Consider the following 21,351-nt stretch of genomic DNA (forward strand, 5'->3'; position numbering starts at 1 on the left):
ATGTATTTTGCCTTCCCTCCCATTAGAAATTTTGAAATACTCCGCTGTCTACACCTAATACCACTCTCTCTCTCTCTCTCTCTCTCTCTCTCTCTCTCTCTCTCTCTCTCTCTCTCACCTAATGGAAGCCGTGGATCACGCTCTAGGCGCGGCTCCTACGCCGGGACCGTCTCTGGTCTCGCTCGCCCCCTTTTCTCCCTGCTGTTCCCCCTCTCCGCGACGGCTCTCGAGCAATTTCTGCCAGCCGAGCCGTCCAGTTTCGGCTTCCCGGCGCTTGTCCTGGTTGTCTCTCCAAGGCCGATTGATTGGCGTGGCTGAAGCCACATCTGCTAGAACCATCGGGCCCGGCTTGGAGCCGGACGAAGCCGTGTCATGGGAGCTCTTCAGCCCAATGCATCGACTCCTCCTTGTCGCCGTCGCTGCCGTGGCCTCAGCTGATTCGAATAAAAATAGGCAGATTTTTCATCTTCGGCAATCTGTAGAACTTAGGGTTAGTAAATGAGCTCCTTTTACTACTATATTTCTTTTTCCTGTTTCTATTTTATTTCTTGTTCTTGACATTATCCATATTGAAAGGTTAGTTTCTTATGTTTCATTTATTCCTCAATTAGTGAATTTTTGTTATTAACTTCTTATTCTTCATTTTCTAAATTGGATTTACATGGATTTGTAAAATCCTGGATTTTATAGGCTAAAACCTGCATTTTACAATACTGAAAATGCACAGCCTAGGTTTTAACTTATAAAATCCTCGTTTTACCTTGTAAAATCCAGGATTTTACAATGCTGTATTATAAAATCCTTGTATCCAAAGGGCCATTTTAGGTATGAATGTTGGGGTTTTTTTATTTTGAAAGATTTAAGGGTTTTTTTTTATATATAAATTTTTCGTTTTTTTGGTATTGCAGGATCAGGTGCTGTCGAGCATGCAGCAGAAACTTGACGATTTGTGTGAGCAGATGAACTCCATGAAGGATCGATCAGAAACCGTTGCTGACAAATTGTTTCCGGAGTACGATGGTAGATATAGTGAAACTGGCAAAACTAAACTCTGTAATTGTGAGCATCTTATTTCCAACTTTAAGGTAAGAAATGTGTATATTGAGAAGAACTATTAGTATGGAAGAGGAATTTCTTTGGTTTTTTATTCTATTATGGTATTGATTCGTGGTAATGGGAGTGGGAATTTGCAGAGTTGATAGCAAAATTTGCTTGTTTTCACTTATGAAACTCTCATAAGGTTTTGAATTATTGTATTAGAGGGATGCAATCGACAAAGAATCTGGTGGTGATGAGGATTTCAAGTTGCATCATTCGAACATGAATGTAGCAGAGCAAGAGGAGCGACGAATGTCTGATTTATCTGATTGGTGTTCGAGTGTCACGTCGGCTGCTGATATCCAGGTAAGGAACACTCCAGACAGGTTTGAGGGTACAATTTTCCTCTGGAATACTTTGTCACTGTTCAGCTTATGTTGGGAGGTCTGTTGCATTCGATGCTTAATGGATTCAATCGTACTCGATTGCCCTAGTGGGGTCTCAGTTTGTACAATGGCGAGAAGTTATAGAACTGTCTGTTTAAAGCTACTGAGTTTCATATTTGAATTTATTGGCTTGATTTTGTATCACTTAAGAGATATTAATGTTTCTTAACTTCAGATTCAAATAGGATAATGCTTTGGTAGTGAAATTGTCAAAAAAAAAAAAAAAAAAACACCATTGTTTAGTAGTTCTACAAATATCTGGTCAAGCTAGACTGGATTTCAGGTTTGGATTCTGTGGGTTTGTGCCATGTGCTCAAGTAGTAGTGCTTATAAGTTACAGTCTTATAGCCAGATGCTTAATCCCATCTTACCTGCTGAATAGAAAAGGCATTTTAGATCCGCACTGAATTTTTGGAAAAATCAGTCCCCATTGAGCACTAATCACTTTCTGGATTTGGTAGAACTTTCTACACTTCATTGCCGAACTAAGTTCGGATTTCACTTTTAAAAGTAGTTTGGAACTTAGTTCTCTGTTACCTTTTCTTGCACTGACCCAAAATTTTAATCATCAACATTTGAATATTGCTATGCAGCTGAATGCACTAGCTGTAGAACAAGATATCTATAATCTACAAAAGGCGTGTGAAGAGAAGGATGCCACCATTAAGGAGCTGGCTGCTATTGCCCAAGCATCAAATGTTGCTGGTTCTAAGGTCCTTAAACCCTAACTCTTCTTTCCTTCTTGTACATGTTTTTTTATGAAATTAATTATTTACATGGCTTATTCTTCTTTTCTCTGGAGCACAGAGGATTGCAGACTTGGAAGACATCATCAGAAGGAAAAATACAATAATTACAAGACTGAAAAAGGATATGATGATTCTAGAACAGAAGGTGAGAATACTTTACACTTATGTTTATCTATACATTTAAATTCGTTTAGTTTACTTTGTTTTTTAAGCATATAGATATTTCCTCTCATGCACACATACTGAATATACAAGTTCAACTACAGTTAATGCACCTAACAAGGCTGCGAAGACCATCTTTCTCTCCCTCGAACTCAAATAATATGCCGCTTCCAGCCATGGCAACTAATCTTCTTTATGACATGGATAGTAGCACCAGCCCATCATCTTCTGATTCTGATTGTCCCATTGACCGTCAAAATTCTCGAGAACACCTATCGAAACATTTAGACACTCATGAGGATCAGAACATTCCTCATCAGAATGACATTGCTGAAGGGAAAAGTCAGAAACTATCTTCAACAAAGGTTCCTATCTCACTATCAAGATCAAATGGGTATCCAAAGCAGCGATCTGTCAGCCCTCTTAAAGAGAATTCCATGAATGAAAGGGCTGACTCAAGTATGGTTTATAGGCCGAGGCAATTGGTATCTGCCAGTGCATATTCTACGAGGAACAGGAAGCATATTCCACCAGGTTCAAAAGATACAGCAGCACATAAGAGATGGGTCTAGACTTCTACTGTTCTGCATTCATCTTGGTAATTTTCCTTTGTTTCATTTATTGTTCTACTTTTGTTACGCTTGAAGAACTTTTACTTAAGTTTTTAAAGGAAACCACAATACTTTTTTTTTTTTAAATTAAAGGAAACCACAATTCTGTTATAGCATTTACTATCTAGAAGCTGGATTCTCTGTTATGATTTTCACAGGGCATCAGCATCTTATAGCTTTTGCCCTTACAAGAACTCTGAAGGTTTAAAGTTTTATCATCATTGTAACCTTCTTTTCTGACTTCTCAGCAAAGCAGTAAATTTTTTTAAGGCCTTGAATTCTTGTCAAACCATTTATCGATGCGCCATAGATTTTCCTGGATTTGGAACTTTTCATTTGTCTCAATAATCTTCTTTTACTTGGCTCACAAAAGCATTATGTTTTGCAATCATAATACTCTCTTCAGAACTTCAACTCGTGCTTTTCTAGGAATCGGCATATTATGATGTCTTAATCATCTTGGTAATACTTTAGTGGTGAATGACATGTATAAATATTTCTGTTTTGCTCTCATTTCCTGCATTTTCCTTTTTTTTCATGCTATTCCCAGTTATAGAAGATCATGATATCAGGAATTTGGTATCTATGTAGTTTCAAGTGTTCTCAATGGGTTCGGGCCACTCCAGTTTGAACCCATATGACCCAGCATCCAAAATACAACCCAGAGGGGAGGGTAAAGGCCCATGGCTTGCAAGAAAATCGCCGGAGCTCATCTTATATTGTATATATAGGAGCAGAGATGGTAGGTCTAATGTTTCTTGTTTTATTACTTCATAGTTTAGCAGCAAAGACCTTTTTAAGGGAGATTGTAGTTCTTAGTTTGGATAATTCAGTGGATGATTTCCTGTTTTATTATTTAGTAATTTAGTAGCAAAGACCCTTTTAAGGGAAATTGTAGTTTTTATTTTGGTTAATTTAGTGGATGATTTTTTCAGTACTATTAACCTTTGTTTGGAAACCTGTGCGTCGATTCAAACATAAACTGAGTTGACTTTGGCTCGTACCATAAAAACTCGATGAGTTGATAATGAAAAAATCTAGTAAGGAAATTGAACAACTTACCTTGGTTAAACTGTTGGCGATTTTCTAGTATCATTGCCCATTGTTTGAAAACTAATCGACTCTGACATCAGCTAAACTTACTCTGATATTTCATCGATGAGTTGATTCTATGCCAGACTTAGTGAGTTTCAAATAGACTCGGATCAGCGTTGGAACTTTCAAAGGGTAAGTAATCATGATTTCTTGATTGGTAAGCTTAAACTTGTGGATAACAAAATGTTCATCAGTGTGGCCTAACACTGTGTCATATATGTGTGTATGCGAGTGATTTTAGGTTCTGGTTTCTACATATATCCATGAAAGAGATGAACAATTTGAATTATGGTGGCCTAACACTGTCATATATGTGTGTATCATAGATATGCCAATCTTTTAGGGCCCGTTTGGATACCTCATGCATTTGTATTTTGATTTGGATTTGAGTTTTGGATACAAAACACATCAATCATCTTCATGATCATGTTTTGAGAGAAAGAGAGAGGGAGGGAGAGAAGAATGTCCCGCTGCTGCCGGAGCAACGTCGAGGAGCAACAATGGTGAAGGAAGTTGCCACAAATATTGATTTCCAAATAATGTCTCGTAGAACAGATTTGAAAATCGGAATTTTTTGCACTGTTGTAGCTGATTTGGAAATCTAAGGATCTGATCCAGTTCAAAATATTAACTAAATCCAAATTTAAATCTTGTTGGTATCCAAGCGTGGCCTTATTGTCTTACATTTCTTGTCCATTTTTACCACTCGTTTGTTTGAATATTGAGTGGTTATGAAACAATTCAAATGAATTTTTAAGCTCACCTCTTTACTTATCAAGAAGAGAGAGAAAATTCCCGAATGAGGGTGATTTGATGTATAGTATATACACTGATCATTATAATTTGAATTTGATGGCTAGATGGGGATGATGACTCAGTTGCGAGGGGAATTAAGGAGGGAAACATGTTTCTTCTTAGCAGTGAAATCGACGAGAATCTAGTTGTCCCTGAGTTCTAGGATGTTAGTGTCGAACATGGACAAGTAAGGGTTCATATCATTTGGACATAACTTTTTCTATGGTAGTGCCCACCCCACCTCACCTAGTGCGAAGTCTCTAAGCAACTTAGGAATAAAGAGAAAAGGAGAGGTAGGAACGACAGAAAGACATTTTCACCCCTTTTGTTTGTCTTTATTTTACATTTCCCAAAATACGAGTGAATTTCCTCTCACCCCTGTGTATGTCTTTTCTTGAAAATAAATTTATTTTTAAGGCAAGAAGAACCATTAGTTTTAAATAGTATAATACCATTTTCCAATATATTTTGGTATCGGCATGCTTCTAATTCATCGTATCAGACTATATTTTGTGATATTTTAAGCGGCGATGATTTATCACCCTCCCTAGAACGGATGCGCCCCCCTTTTAACAATACTGGACGTAAAAAAGCGTAAGTTGCCCACAATTTACGTTGGGGGCATCCATCCAACAGGGGGTGAAAAAATCATCTCCCTATTTTAAAGGCTACACATTTTCATACTACCATCTTTTGGTAATGGGGAGAACTTACCGTGTCTTGGGATTTGCTAGGCAATTTCGCAAAAAGCCATTTTGCGGCTCACTTTTGCAAGAGAGAACAGCCACAACACACATGTTCACTTTTTAGCAGATTTTGTCTTATTCAGTTAATTCATATGATGTAGCTGTTCTCACCCACAAAGTGAGCCGCGAAATGACTTTCGCAAACTTGCCTAGCAAATCCCCTTGTCTTTTATTTTTGGGATAAATACATTTACACCCCTTCTAGTTTATGACACATCCACTTCGACCCGTGTAGTTTAAAAAGTGACAAAGACATCCCCTCTAGTTTCAGTTTGTCTAAGGTTTGCCCCCTCAACTGAAGGTTTGTCCATAGATTGAAGGGTTAGGATGATCCGATGGAGCTGATTTTTTGGGCACACCCTATCTATGTCAGGGCCCATCAAATGAACGCTTTGGATCATCCAAATAATGTGGGCAAAAAATCAGCTCCATCGGATCATCTTAACCCTTCAATCTACAGACGAATCTTCAGCTGAAGGGGCAAACCTTACACAAATTGAAACTAGAGGGGATGTCTTTGTCACTTTTTAAACTACAAGGGTCAAAGTGGATGTGTCAGAAACTAGAGGGGGTGTAAATGTATTTATCCCTTTATTTTTTCTAATCGGTTCGCGAGTGCGGTCTGGGAATTGTAATAAACTTTGACAACTAGTTAAGTAATAAAAGACGAGTTGAGTTTCGTCCCATTGTCAAAAAAAAATACGGTACTGCGAATATAGTGGCCTATTTTAAAATACCATTCTGGGGCTCCCATTTGAAAGAGAGAATAGCTACCTCAATTGAATTAAATGAATAAGACAAATTCTGCTAAAAAGTTAGCATGTGTGGCTGATCTCTCCTTCATGGGATTTGCTAGAGTCTATCGCAAAAGGCATTTCGCGTATGGTCTGTTGCATCTGACAGCAGCCACCTCGTGAATGAAGACAAAATCTTCTGACAAGTGAGCTTCTGTGGCTGCTGTCAGGTGCAACAAACCATTCGCGCGAAATGCATTTTGCGATGGACACCAGCAAATCCCATATTTTAAAGCTCTTATACAACTCAATATTTTGAAATAGCAATATTTTAAGGAAATGATATTGCCCCCTTTTCTTTCCGGGCCACCCCTTTGTAATGCCATATTTTAAAATTTTAATACAAGGGTTATTCACTGTTACATGCTGTACATTTGAAAAAATGACGAGAAAATATTGACTTTTGAAAAAACTCTAAGAAATGCTATTTTATTAAAAAAAAATAACTTTTTAGGATGAAACTACCCTTAACCTTACTTTATCTTTCTCTTCTTTGTTTTTACACTTTTTTACTTTTACTTTCAAGTTTTACAGTTTTATTTCTAGGTTTTACTCCGACCCTTTTTGTGTGAAACAACCCATTTTCCGGCGATAGAAGCCTTCTTCTCCGGCGAAACATTTTCATTTCTCTGGCATATGCTCATTTGTCTTGAGAGTGTAGAAGGAGTTCTCTAGAGACGCCCCTTTCTCATTTTCTTTTTCCTTCTCAAAATATCCAAAATCTCATTATCTTTGTAAGTATTTCCCCTTTTCTAGTGGCTGTAGCCAAAATAGGTGGCTGTAGCCAAAATTAATTGCCTAAAGAGCTCTCTCTAGGCAAAAGGGTAGTGGAAGCCAAAATGGTACTCGCACGGATTATTCATAGCAAAAAAATAGGTTACTTGAAGCTAAAAAAATGTAACTCGAATCCAAAATCGATAGCTCAAATTCACAAAGTGATAGTCCAAGCCAAAATAAGAAGCAAGGCACTCGAAGCAAAATGTAAGTTATTTGAAAGCAAAAATGATAGTCGAAGCCCAAAAAATGCTAGTTGAAGCCAAAAAAAAGTTACTCGAAGCCCAAAATGATAGTTGAAGCAAAAAAAATGATAGTCGAAGCCAAAAAAAATTTACTTAAGCCAAAAAACTAGTTGATGCCCAAAAACAAATTACTCAAAGCCAGAAAAAGTTACTTGAAGCAAAAAAAAAGTTAGTTGAAGCCACAAAAAAGAAGTCGAAGATAAAAAAAATTTAATCGAAGCCAAAACGTGTTAGTCAAAGCGAAAAAAGAAGTTTGTCGAAGCCCAAAACGTGATAGTCGAAGCCAACAAAAATTTCTCGAAGCTAAAATATATTAGTTAAAGACGAAAAAAGTTCCAAATGTTACTGGAATTCAAAAGTTTTAGTCGCAGCAAAAAACATGTTAGTCGAAGCAAAAAAACCAGTTATTCGAAGCCTAAAAAAATTTAGTCGAAGTGAAAAACACAACGGCGAATGTTACAGGAAACACATTTTTCACTTCGACCAAGTAATTTTTTTCTTCGACCAAGTAAATTTTGGCTTCGAATATCCTGTTTTGGCTTCAAGTACTTGTTTTTGTGTTGAGAAGAAGAGGCGGAGATCTCGAAACCCTTTTTGAGAAAGATTTGACGAGGCAGAAGGCTGATGGGTTCAATTTTGTGCATTTCAAGCAAAAAAAACCTTTGAATACCTTAAAAAATGGAAGAGAGAGAGAGAGAGAGAGAGAGAGAGAGAGAGAGAGAGAGAGAAGGAGATGATGTTAGATGGAGTTTTGAAAAAAAAAATAGAAATATAGAGAGAGAGGGAGAATGAGATTTCAGGCTTACCTTCTTACGTATTGCCGGAGAAAGGACTAGGTTTCGCCGGGGAAGAAACACTTCAACTAGGTTAAAAACAGGATAAAAGTAAAACTATAAAAAGAAGAAGGGAAGCATAACAAATGTACTGAGAGGCATTTTGGTCCTAAAATTTTGATTTTTTATAAATCAGCATTTATTCGTTTTTTCTCGACGTGACAATTTTATGTCAATAATCTAACTCTCTTACACGTAACAGTAAATAACCCTTAATACAACGAGAAGGACAAATGAGGTATAGTGGTCGGTGGGTGGGTTTTGGCCTGTAGGTTGAGGTTGGGGAAACCGTTGATGGCCATCCGCAGAAGCCGTTGGTCTTCTGCTGACGTGTCTCCTCCGTCAACGAGATCATGTCAAAAGCACAACTCTCTTTTTCTCTCTCTCTCTCTCTGCTTTAATTTCTTCACCTCTTTGCTTTCTAAAGGCGAGAAAGAAAAGAAAAGTTCATAACGATTCTTCGTTTCCAAGGTCCGAGAAATAAAATAAAAAAGAAAAAAAAAAAATGCTCATGAGAGATTTTCATATCTCCCAAATTCTTCTCCCCCCTTTTCTCAAGAACTCGAGCTCCAGATCGTGTCCGGTTTCACCTGATCTGCTGTTCTTATTTTTCTCCATTTTGTCTTAAATCAAATTGCAAGCTTGAAAGGGAGAACAGAGGAGGAGGGATTTGATTGGAGAGAGATGACGAATTTGTATGGAGATTTCAATCAGAAGATTGATTACGTTTTTAAAGTGGTCTTGATTGGGGATTCGGCGGTGGGGAAATCTCAGCTCCTTGCGCGATTCGCGCGTAATGAATTTAGCTTGGATTCAAAAGCAACGATCGGAGTCGAATTTCAGACGAGAACGCTCGTCATCGATCACAAGACGGTCAAGGCTCAGATTTGGGATACAGCTGGCCAAGAAAGGTATTCTTCCATCTCTCTTCTTTAATTGATTCCGATCCATGAATTCGGATGATAGGTTTTCTAGGTTTTTCAGTTTGGTTGACTTTTGGATTTTAATAGTAGGGAATGATTTGGAATTTATTCCTATTTTGTTGAATTGGGATTTATGTCATTTGTTTAAGATCTATAAAATGGGATGCAATTTATTACGATTGTTCTATTTTCATTGACTGAGCAATTGTGCTTATTTGAGGGCCTTGTATTGTCTGTACTTTGTAGCAATGGAATTGAATGTTTTTTCTGTTGTAATTAGACATAAAGTATACTAACTATTTTCTTGAGATGAAGCATAAAGTGTGTGCTTGGATTGAAACTTGGAAATCTTGAAACCACTACTTTTCATTGTTGATTCAAGTGATCTTGATTGTATGCTTTAGCAGGATTAGCCTACCCTATTGCCCGACTTCAAATGGGGTCTAGGTTTCCTAGGATTTCATCTTGTTATTTATGCTTGCCATGCTTGCAGGCACTGTCCTTGATGTACCTTCGATAAAATTACTTAAGGGCCCGTTTGGATACCTCAGATTTTGTATTTGGATTTGGAATTGAGTTTTCAGTACAAAATGAATAGATTTGTCAGCTCATGTTGAGGGAGACAGAGAGGGAAGGGGGTAAGTCCTGCTGCAGGGGAGAGGTTGAGGAGCCAAGAGGGCGAAGGAAACTGGCAGATCTGTAGATTTCCAATTTCTTATTTTCACAGCTTATTTGGAAATCTGATTTTTTTCACTGTCAGTCGCTGAATTGGAAATTGAAGGATTTGATCAGGATCCAAATGTCAACGCAAAAAAGGCTGCAAATGTGAGAATTCCAAATCAAAATCTTCTCAGCATCCAAACGGGCCGTAAAGGTGACAATGAGTATTCTGATTTGGGGGGTTGTTGCAATTGGGGAACTGGGTTGGTTTCACTTTTAGACTCACTAATATTGGTCTTAGATGCTTCAGGCTACAGTGGAGGAATTATAAGTAGATGGATGGTGCTTGGGATTTTCCATCTACACCACAAACTGTTTTCGATTGAAGGTGTCTTTGCAGAATACATTCCAATGAGAGGGAGACCCCTCCTTCAAGGATCATGGCTGTTTTGGCAATGTCTTTGTTGATTGCGTAATTATGGTAAAATGTTCAAACTTTGGAGGGCAATTCCTGCCTGAATACCATATTTGAGATAACACCACTCTCATCTTCTTTGCTTATGCATTAAACTTTTCCAGTCAGTTTCTAGATTCCTGACTTTTAAATAGCAAAGCAGAAGTAGCCACCCTTGATCAGGCAGAGTCATATGTCATGGACATTGTTTCAATCCAGATTCTTCAGTCTGTCTTCAGATCCCTGCGTAAGATTAGGGACAAGCATATTGTGCTTATGGAGTTATGGTACCTCATCATAAAAAACTTGGTGATAGCTTGTAGATTAATCAACATCTAGTCTGAAAGAATTACTTATTAGATATTGAAAGAATTAACAGCAATAGTCTATCGAATCAAAGCGATCTGAAGACACATGGTGGAGAGGGTGGAAAAAAGATTGGACACACGGAAAAGGAACTTCGTCTCCTTGGTGGGGGTGGGGATTACTCTAATCAAGATAGTACTTACAAATATTCCTATCTATCAGCTATCAGTATTCAAATGTCCACTGAGCGTGGTGAACAGGATAGAACAAATGCAAAGAAGATTCTTATGGCAAAGGGCGGATGATAAAAAAAAAGATGCACTTGGTGCGTTAGGAAGAGGTGTGCAAACTAATAAAGGTTGGAGGCTTAGTATAAGAAAGGTGAAGGATGTAAATATGGCTCTCTTAGGAAAGTGGCTATGGAGATTTGGGGACGAAGTCCAACGATTAAGGGTTAAGTTGTTAAAGTATAAAAGATTAATAACGCCTTTCTCCAACATCTTAAGCTTTTGGAGAAGTTGGTTATTTAACATGGTATCACAGCCAATGGTCTCGAGTTCAAACCTCCTGGATAGCAAAAATCCACATGTGATGGTTGGCCCAAAGTGGGGCCACATGTGCCACGTGTTTGCCAAGTGGGCCACACGTGCGGGGGAGTGTTAAAGTATAAAAGATTAATAACACCTTTCTCCAACAGCTTAAGCTTTTGGAGAAGTTGGTTATTTAACAAAAGTAATTGAGGGAAAGTACGGGGTATCACTAGGGCGATAAGTATCAGAGGATAAGTGGTGGCATCGAGGAGCCACTGTGTGGAGGGATATTTTGGATCGGAAAAGAAAGTTCAATGAAGGGTCACGTTTAGAGTATGTGATGCAGTTGGAAATTGCCAAGAACATGCGGCGTGGAAGAAGTTCTATTTTTAATTATTATTTTTGTCATTTTATTTGTAGCCTCCGTTTTAGGCATCAAATCACATCCATTTGGCATGATTTTGGTATCTTTAGAAAGATTTTTCAATTACCTATCTAACGAGCCCAAGATCACACGATTTGGTTGTGATTTGAGTGAGTAATAGGCATTTTACGGATATGGTATATGCTTATTATGGGATTACTATTTTAGGTAAGTATTAGTCAAGATTTTAGGTTCTATTTATGTTATTTTAGACGACGGCTATGATTAGTTGCTTGGGTATTGAGTTAGCTTTGGGGTTTTCTCTTCTTATAAATTAGATGTTATGAAAGCATTGTAAAAGAGACTTTCTTTGATTATTGAATGGAAATTTGCCTTTAGGCCTTTTGGGTTCTTTGTGAACTTTTCTATTTTATTTGGCTCGATCTCTTAATGTTTTACTAAGGATCTAAGCACGTATTGATCGTGGTTCGCTTCTTTGTCTCATTGTTTGTTTTGAGTTTTGGAATATATTTGGGGAAATCTAATGTTCTACTAGATTTGTCGAAGTATTTCCAACCTCAGCCGACTTTGATTTGCTTATAATCCTGTGGTTTTGCTGCAATCTCGAATGAGATTGCATCAGTATGCTTGGGAGATAGAATCAAATTCTGGCTTCACACGTGGTGTGGAAAGGCCCCGTTGAAAGAAAGGGTCGACCAATTCCTCCTTCATTGCAAGATCGCTAGGTATGCATGGAGTAAGATTCTAAGCAGGTTTGGAATAGCTCGGGTGTTTCCATCTACGTTTATAGAACTCTTGGATAGATGATCGTCAGCTCCATGGCTGAGAAAAGAAAAGATCTTGTGGAATGTATTATTATTGGCGGTAATTTGGGTCTTATGGAAAGAGAGGAATGTTAGGGTGTTCAAAGGAGTGGTAAAGTCTCCTCATTTCCTCTACATAAGGACAATTGCCTTAATAATAGCATGAGTTAGAGCCTTGCCAAGTTTCCAATTTGTGTAACCATATGATCTTTGGAGGGGGTGGCTAGAGGTTTGTTTTGGTAGAGAGGCACAACCTACGATCACTCAGGCTCGGAACCTCATGACAATGGTGTGTTAAAAATGAACTTCGATGGATCAAGCTTAGGCAACCCGGGGCCGGTTGGAATTGGGGGATTCTTAGAGATGAAAATGGAGCATCACTGCACAAAAAACTGGCCAAACTGATAAATCGAACCGAACTGGGCCTTTCGGTTTGGTTCAGTTTGGTTTTCCTAGGCATTGGTTCGGTCACGGTTAAGACTTTTACCGGCTTGGTTCGGTTGACGGTTTTTGAGTTTTAATCCGAAAATGAACCGAACCAAATTGATGGGAAACTGTAGACACCCCATTTTGGCCACCCCCTTTAGACGCCCATTTTTGGCCGCCCCTGCTTAACTCAAAATTGCACCTCCTTTTTTTGTCTTCTTATTAGAGGGCATTTTTGCCATTTTGGGCAGTCTAGGGGTAATTCTGTCCTTGTAGTCACCCTAAGGGTATCAACCCTTGATATAAATGCAACATAAAAGCCTCATTTGAGGAAGGATTTTTTTTTTGGAGCTAGGTTAGAGGTGGACAGCTACAGATTGCAGAGAGAGGAGAGGGTTTGAGGAGAAATGGTGCAAAATTTGATTCATAGTAAATAATTAATTGTAACTTAACTTTTATGTTTATTTTTCAGAAAATATCTATGGATTCGAGGAGAAAGGATGCAAGTTGCTGGCTGGATTGAGTTACTTTCATCTATTAAACTTATTTATGATTGTGTATTTGTGTTGATGACTTCATTTGGATATGTTTGTAAGTTGATGGCTGGATTGATGGCTAATTTGGATAGATAAACCTTTTTTCCTTGGATAGATAAATTTATTTAACTGCTTGATTTGAATCTGTATTAAAGTTGAACAAAAAACCGGATAAACTGTGAAGCGAACCAAACCGAACCGATTTTGACCGGCTTGGTTTGGTTCGGTTATACCCCCCATCGGTTCGGTTACGGTTTGGATTTTCTCCAAACCGATGGGATCGGTTCGGTTCAAGAAAACCTCCCTATACCAAACCGGACCGAACCGTGTGCAGCCCTAAAATGGAGATACGATTTTGGGTCTTTTCAGGCCCGATGGGGATTGCTGACTCCAACGAGGAGGAGATTAGGGTGGTGCATCAAGGAATAAAGTTGATGGAGAAAGGTATCTTAGACAAGGTCATAGTGGAAGGAGATTCCTTGAATGTGATCAAGTGTTTAGAAGGAAAGGCAGCTCCTCCTTGGCCTTTTGCTCAATGGATCGACGAAATCCATGATCGGGTTGAGGGAACATCCATCGTGTACCGTCACATGAGGCGATCGGCGAATTCCGATAGACTTGCTGGGGATGGTTGTGCAAGGGCGGAGATAGAAGTCTTTGATTTTTTCCCTCCCTGAAACATGCATCTAGGGGCTTCACTCTTTTTATATTTCCATTGTATTGCATGTGATCATCTCGATCTCTGGGGTAGTCCTTTTTTTTTACGACATAGGGTATCCCCACCCCATTTTAGGGAGGGACTAATCCCTATGGATGCGCGCAATCACCCGTAAACCACGCGCATCGGGTTACTACGGGGGGATTCGAACTCACGTCACTGGGGGCAGTGCATGTCTTGTTCCTTTCTTCCATCTTATTATTTTAATTCATTATCACTGAAAAAAAAAAAAAACTGTCTAGTAATTCAAGTCTTTCAGTTTGAAGATAGGTCCACCTTCAACCTTGAGTTTTTTTTATTTAATTCCCAGCTCTCTAGAGTTGGGAGATGGTGAGTTTCATAGCCATTCATACATGAGTTTCTGGGATTCAGTTCTCTGTTAACTGAAAGACTTTTGTTGAGTTTTAATGGTGGTACTTTTAACATTCATTGATGGAACTGTTACTTTACTGGGAAAATTTTGTCATGTGGACCATCAGAAGAATTGACAAATTGTTAGAGCTCCTTTCAATAAGGGAGGTGGTCCGAATTCCCTGTTCCACAAACTTAAGGAAAATCCACATTTTTCTGGCTTGAACGTTCTTTTGGGTTCTTCATGGTTCATGCTGGTTTCTGAATTTTAGGAAATGGCACTGACATGCAGCTAAATACAGGGGAAAGTGAAATGGTAAACATTATGTAACAATAGCCTCTGGTTTATCTTCTTTTGTCTCTAACTTCTAGGAGTCCGAAAATATCTTGCCAGATCAATAAATTTAATGTCTGATTTGGAAAAATTGTTGCTTCATCAGAACTTATGATTGAATTTTTCAGGAGCGAATAGAAGCATTATACAGGGCACATTTTGTAGATTTCTGAAAAGATGGAGCTTCTTTTTAGAATCAGAAGATGGGACATTTTTAGAATTGCAAGGGTAGCTTAGCTCTTTGTATCTGCAAGAGAGGAAGACTTCAAGTGAGCTTGGGAGTATTTTTGTTCAATAACCAGTGCTTTTTCTGTAGAGGAGAGGACTGTGGGTGAACCAGCCATTCGATGTGATATATTTGACACGGGCCTCATTTTGCTAAGATTACATTTGGAGGGGATTAGATGGATATCGGTAAATTTAAGTTTCCCTTTGCATGAAGAAACCAATATTACCTTGGCTGTCGTTTTCTCTCAAACATTGACTGGTTTCCAAAACATCAGTTAAAGTTATCATCGATAACTCTTATGTGCTACCCATTACTTCAACCATACAGAACTCATGACGTTGGAAACCGATTTCCTCAATTAGAAAGTTTGTATGAAAGACCTTGGCCTTTTGAAGTCCTTGGACCTGATGTGAGATTACCTACTACCGTAACGCAAGATCTGGGTTTGAAGGAGAAGGTGAAACATTTTTGTTTTTTTTCTTTGTATATGAGGGAGTAAGATGCAACAAGACTGTTTCTTTATAGCCATTAAGATTGTTCTCAACTGTTTTGATCAGAGGGATTTTTTCTAAACACCTTAGGTGAAGGAATAGAGAGATTAATTATCATTAAATAGCAAACCAACCATTTACCTGCCTCACTATAAATAGGGATAAACTTGATTGACAGAGGTCCCACGCCTGGTTTAATAGACCCAGGTCTCCATCTCATTGCCGAAGCGCCAACGGAAACCTATCCCAATTTGATCCCAACGAATGACATTGAGGGAATCGCTCTCCACTACAAGGAGCTCAAGGACCTCCGCATTGTTAGAGCCAGCCACCCTGATAGGACCCCACTAAGCAGGTGTTAGTTTCCATGTGGAAGCTTATGGTTGAACTCTCATTAACGTCCATGATCAAGGACTGAGAATTAAGAGCTGTTAACACTTCTTTCCTCGTCAAGTCTCTCTTTTGACTAGAGTCTATAGAGCCTTTAGTTTCTGTAAGACTGTAACTGCTAGGATGTGAAATCCAAATCAAGTTCCTACAACTGATTTCACATAACCATGACTCCTGCCAACCAATCATTTAATCCCATATCTTATACATGCAGTTATTTTGAAAATTATATAGTTTTTATGAAAACATTTTATGCAAGTAAACTAGGATTAGGGATTATATACACATGTTACAAGGTTTTGACTAAGCTCTGATTTTACCCTCATGATATGATAAACTATTAAGAAACATCTTAGGAGAATTTTAATGAATCTTGCATGGAGACCTTAAACTTTAAGTATGCCCATATGGGCTCTAGTGAGTATGCTTCTTTAAATTAATGAAGCTACCATTGACTTGAAGGGATGGGATCATGTTGTTTGTCTAGTAATCTGTAGTATTCAGTGTGCTCTATGCAAGAGAAAATCATTCTCATAATGGCACACCCTCTCATTCCCTTTTTAAATACATTATTTATTTGAATGACCAAAATACCCTCTGGAACAAGGGCAGAGATTTGAGAAGCCAGGAAAATTGGGAGAACAGAGGAAGAGGGAGGAAGAAAGAGGAATAAGAATAGGAGAGACTTCAGCAACCAAGCCTTTTCACTATCACCTGTGACAAGTCAGTCTTTGAATAGATCCTCAGGTTCCTAATCAAAACATTCAGAAACCCTGTCCTCATAGTGCCTCGCCAATGTTGAGGATTTCCAGGGATGCTGCTATCTAGAAATGTTGGCCTGACTCCTGGCTGCTCCTCCATGTCCATTGCCGAAAATTCACTTTGTAAGTGGCCGTCTGAACTCAGGGTTTAATTCATCCAATTTGATTTGTCCGAGTCTAATTGAGTTGCAGAGACCCCGACACATGAATCATCCATACTGGGGAAGTCAAAATCAAAATTAGGGTAGCCATGACAAACTCATCCAAATTGCTTGAGGTGGGGAACAACTGATCTGTCAACAATGTTTTTATGAAAAAATTGGGTAGATCATGTGTGTTTTATTTGTCATGCTATGCCTTTTTTTAGTTTTTGGGTGTGACCATGTTTTGCTCCAGAGGATATATGGAAATAGCAATTCGGTTCCTTCGCTGAGTCATCCCATTTTCATATCAGAGGGCGGAATAAAAGAGACGAGACTTGGGCTGATTTCCAGAAAGTGAAAGGAAAGAAGAGATGAGAAAGGGAGAAATAGGAGGATGTGTGTGTGTGTGTGTGTGATATTGGAGTGATTGAAAGTACCCCCAAGATCGATCAGAGATTTTGATAAGGTGCAGAATGTGTTTTAATGGTTGCATCCACTCAATCTCTCACTCTGTGATTTCTCTAGCCTTTCCCTTACAATTATTGCCATGGTGTAACCTCTACTATCTTACTAAAAATAAGTTTTACAAACTACTCTCACTACCTTCAAATATAGAAAGGTACTGTAACTCCTATCAATAACTTTAAATGTAGAAAACTATTGTAATTTATACTTAAATTGACATCCCGAGCCGATTCCTTTGTAAAACATAAGATGACCAAGCCTAGATTTTAAAAGTCATGGATTCAACTATTGTCGTTTTCTGGAGCTTGTGGGGCAGATGAAAAATTGGCAAAGGCAACTGCGATAGAGTGATTTATCATGCTCTGTGAGAGTTATTACCGTAACATTTACGTCAATCATAAGTCATAACAAATAGTTTCAACTTTCGTTTAAAACTCTTCATCACTAGCCATTGGCTGACACTTGGATGGGGATCTAGGTACCGAGCGGTGACAAGTGCTTACTACAGAGGAGCGGTCGGGGCAATGCTGGTGTTTGACATGACAAAACGTCAGTCATTCGACCACGTGGCAAGGTGGTTGGAGGAGCTTCGTGGTCATGCCGATAAAAATATTGTCATCATGCTCATTGGCAACAAGTCTGACTTGGGCACCCTCCGAGCAGTCCCTACGGAGGATGCCAAGGAGTTTGCGCAGCGAGAGAACCTCTTCTTCATGGAGACATCCGCCCTTGAGGCCACAAATGTCGAGACCGCATTCTTGATGGTCTTGACAGAGATCTACCGGATCATTAGTAAGAAGGCCTTGATTGCCAATGATGAACATGAATCCGGGGGGAACTCTGCACTACTCAAAGGTACCAAGATCGTCGTCCCTGGCCAGGAGAAGGAATCCGGCCCAAGTAAGTCCTACTGCTGCTCGTCCAGGTAGGATCGCTCTTTTTGTACCGTGTGTTATGTGATATTCTTGATCTCTGTAATTTTTGTCCTATATAATTCGGATTTTTTGGTTTAATTGCCTATCTTTTTTATGGATATCTTTTTTTTTGTTGGTTAGTTGATGTAAGCTCGTTGGGTACACAAGAATCTGGACAGACAAACATTGTCAAGATAAATTTAGGTGGTTAGGAGGAAATGAGAATGTAGGGAGTCCTGGTGTAGTGTGCATACTAACGCACGATTTTTATATACTCACTTGTATTGATAGGAACGCCCCATCCCTATGGGAAAAAGTTTAAAAAAAGCTTTGCTATGGAAAACGGTGGTAAATTTTTTTGAAAAAAAAAAAACTTTTGAACTTCTCTCATGAAAAATGACTTAAAGTACCCATATCTCATGAAAAATAACCAAAGTACCCCTATTTCATAAAAAAATAACTAAATAAAGTTGGGACGGACTCTAGTAATTAATGCTCCATAAATTTATAATGTGTTAACTCTTACTGCTTAGACTAGGAACCATCATTGTTCCTATGCTCATAATTTATATTTTCTTATTTCTAATACTTAATACAAAAATCCATTGATGTAAGATATAAGATAGTGCCTTGTTATGAAATGTTGTTCTAAGTAAATACTGGTGAACAATAATGTTGTTCAAAGTACATATTTTATTTTTCTTGAAAAGCAAAGTGCATATTCCATTTAGGTACATCATATATACAGGTGCATAGTAAACGTTCTTCAGTCTCTTCAGTGAAATCTTCAATGGAATCTATTGTGGCGGTCTCATTAGCCATAGGCTCACTTTTCAACAGATTTTGTCTTATTAACTAGGTGGTTGCTCCCATGCAACAGCCAGCCCGCGTAATGCCCTCTGCGATGGTCCCTAGCAAATTCCATGATACATACATCTACCTCTTCTATTTATAGAGTTTTCACCATATCAAAACTCATGTCAACACTATTAGGTATCTTGATAAGGGAAATGATTTCAGCACTCCATTGTTTTGATAAGATGTGCACATCATCTTGTCGTTTAGTATATAAAGCTCTTATAAGAGCTTTTTGAGTACTGTAAAATCCTCTTGTCAGCCCTTTAAATGCTAGAAGATAAGATGCTTCGCGCATCTTATCAAAACATTGGTGTTTTGATATCATTTCCCTTTGATAATTGATATAGATGACTTTGAAAAAGATGAACAGTATTATGTTCTTACTATGTGGTTGAGATTAAGGTGACCCAACATGGATAAGAATTTTTTGGAGTTTAATTTGTCTCCAAATTTTTATTTTCCATCTAAAGTGACGTATCAGATATTTTCGATACCTTTAGATTTTTTTAGTATTAATTTAATTCTGAGGAGATACAATGTATCTCATTGATAATAACCAATACTTTCCTGATGTGAACAAGTCGTTGATAAAAGATCTTGAAAAAGTGAGTCTCTGGATACATTGTTTCACAGAAGTATCCCTCTCATAGAAAATGACCAAACATACCCAATCTCATGAAAGATGATAAAAATATATACCTAACTCATGGAAAATGATAAAAATACATATATTATAAAATGATAAAGATGTGATTGAGATAAAATGATACATGCATCTAACCAAGGTTTTAAATTTCGGTTTCGGTACCGATTTCGGACCCCACGAAATCTGAAATTTCGGACTGAAATTCTGAAATTTTGGCAGAAATTTCCAATTTCGGGAAATTTCGGTTTCGGTCCCCACTGAAATCCGAAATTTCATATTTCGGTCGAAATTTAAAACCATGCATCTAACCCTTCGATTTGTAGAGTTCACCATATCAAAACTCATGCCAAGACTATTAGTTATTTGATAATTGATATAGATAACTGTGAAAAAGATGAAATCGATTATGTTCTCACTATGTGATTGAGCGTAAGGTGACCTAATATGGATAAGACTCAACTCAACTCAACAAATCCTTTGTCCCAGACTAGTTGGGGTCGGCTAAATGAATCATTTAGAAAAATTTCATGAAGAAGGTGACCTAATATAGTAATATGGATAAGAATGGAGTTTAATTTGTCTCCAAAATTTTAGTTTCCATCTAAAGCAGAGTATCGAATATTTTCGATACATTTAGATTTTTTTAGCATTAATTTAATTATGAGAAGATACAATGCATGTCATCGATAATTATATCAAGCAAGTCGTTAATAAAAGATCTTGAAAAAGTGAGCATGTGGCTGTTCCCTCCTGCAAAAGTGAGCCGTGAAATTGCCTAGCAATCCCATTTAATAACATAAGGTACCAAAAAAAAAAAAAAAAAAATTGTTCCTGATTTCCTACTATACACTGCAACTCCTTTTCACGGAATCAACGAGGTCCTGAAGAAGAATACCATAATCAGAGAAATTATATGGTGAGCAGGCCGACATGCTCGCATTTGTGGTACGATATGGAAGTACCACCCTTGATATTTAATCCAACAGCAGCTTCTTAAAAACTAGGCTGCTGCTTTTGTATCAAATATCAAGGGTCGAACCTCCAACCTGAGCATGTCCGCCCATTCAGCATGTAAGATCTCCCATTATCACTACTGCTCTACATGAATTAAATGTTCATCAATTAGCAAAGAGGCAAAGAAGGGATTTGTATTAATCGTGGACCAGTTATTACAAACCTTTGTGACAAACTGCTTTCACCGTTTGCTATTTAGCCCCCATTTATCAGTGCCGAATATCCCAATTGGTAATACTCTCTCTCTCTCTCTCTCTCTCTCTCTCCATATTGTTGGCTGGGAAAATTATATTTACACCCCCTCTAGTTTCTGACACATTCACTTCTACCCCTATATTTTGAAACGTGACAAGTGCACCCCTGTAGTTTCAATTTGTACAAGGTAGGCCTCCTCAGTTGACGGTTCGTCCACAGATTGAAGGGTTAGGATGATCCGATGGAGCTTATTTTTGAGGCACACTCTATCTATGTCAGGGCCGATCAAATGAACGCTTTGGATCATCCAAACAATGTGGGCCCATATCCGAATCTAAACACTACCAAAAACACAGTGGGCACACACTCTTTTTTATAGTCTTCCATATGGTGTAGTTATCAGTTAATGGCCTTTTAAAGAGGCCTTAATGTCCATTTGCAAGTTAGTCAAAATTAAAATAATCTAGTTAGGAAATAAAAACTAATTTTGGTGGCATAGAAAGAGGCCCTTACCCGCGAGTAGGATTTGGG

At 38.2% G+C, this 21,351-nt stretch overlaps 2 protein-coding genes across 3 annotated transcripts; both read left to right on the forward strand.

The window, feature by feature from the left end:
- The first annotated feature begins 79 nt into the window (after positions 1–79).
- Positions 80–3,940, forward strand: LOC143860640 (inactive rhomboid protein). Of its 2 annotated transcripts, none has more exons than XM_077371386.1 (7): positions 80–490; positions 909–1,085; positions 1,261–1,404; positions 2,078–2,197; positions 2,292–2,378; positions 2,500–2,993; positions 3,557–3,940. In XM_077371386.1, exons 1-6 carry the CDS (start codon positions 122–124, stop codon positions 2,965–2,967), a joined length of 1,365 nt encoding a protein of 454 aa, XP_077227501.1. In that variant the 5' UTR covers positions 80–121; the 3' UTR covers positions 2,968–2,993; positions 3,557–3,940. The 2 variants fall into 2 exon arrangements, with proteins under 2 accessions (XP_077227501.1, XP_077227506.1); XM_077371391.1 differs by having other exon boundaries at positions 3,598–3,940.
- A 4,644-nt stretch (positions 3,941–8,584) lies between these two features.
- On the forward strand, positions 8,585–18,226 carry LOC143849672 (ras-related protein RABA4d-like). Its single transcript, XM_077358803.1, has 2 exons — positions 8,585–9,199; positions 17,672–18,226. Exons 1-2 carry the CDS (start codon positions 8,973–8,975, stop codon positions 18,120–18,122), a joined length of 678 nt encoding a protein of 225 aa, XP_077214918.1. The 5' UTR covers positions 8,585–8,972; the 3' UTR covers positions 18,123–18,226.
- Positions 18,227–21,351: the final 3,125 nt, after the last annotated feature.

This window comes from Tasmannia lanceolata, unplaced genomic scaffold, assembly GCF_043159265.1.
Source record: "Tasmannia lanceolata isolate RefF3 unplaced genomic scaffold, GAP_Taslan_0.1 ptg000003l, whole genome shotgun sequence".
Lineage (NCBI taxonomy): Eukaryota > Viridiplantae > Streptophyta > Magnoliopsida > Canellales > Winteraceae > Tasmannia > Tasmannia lanceolata.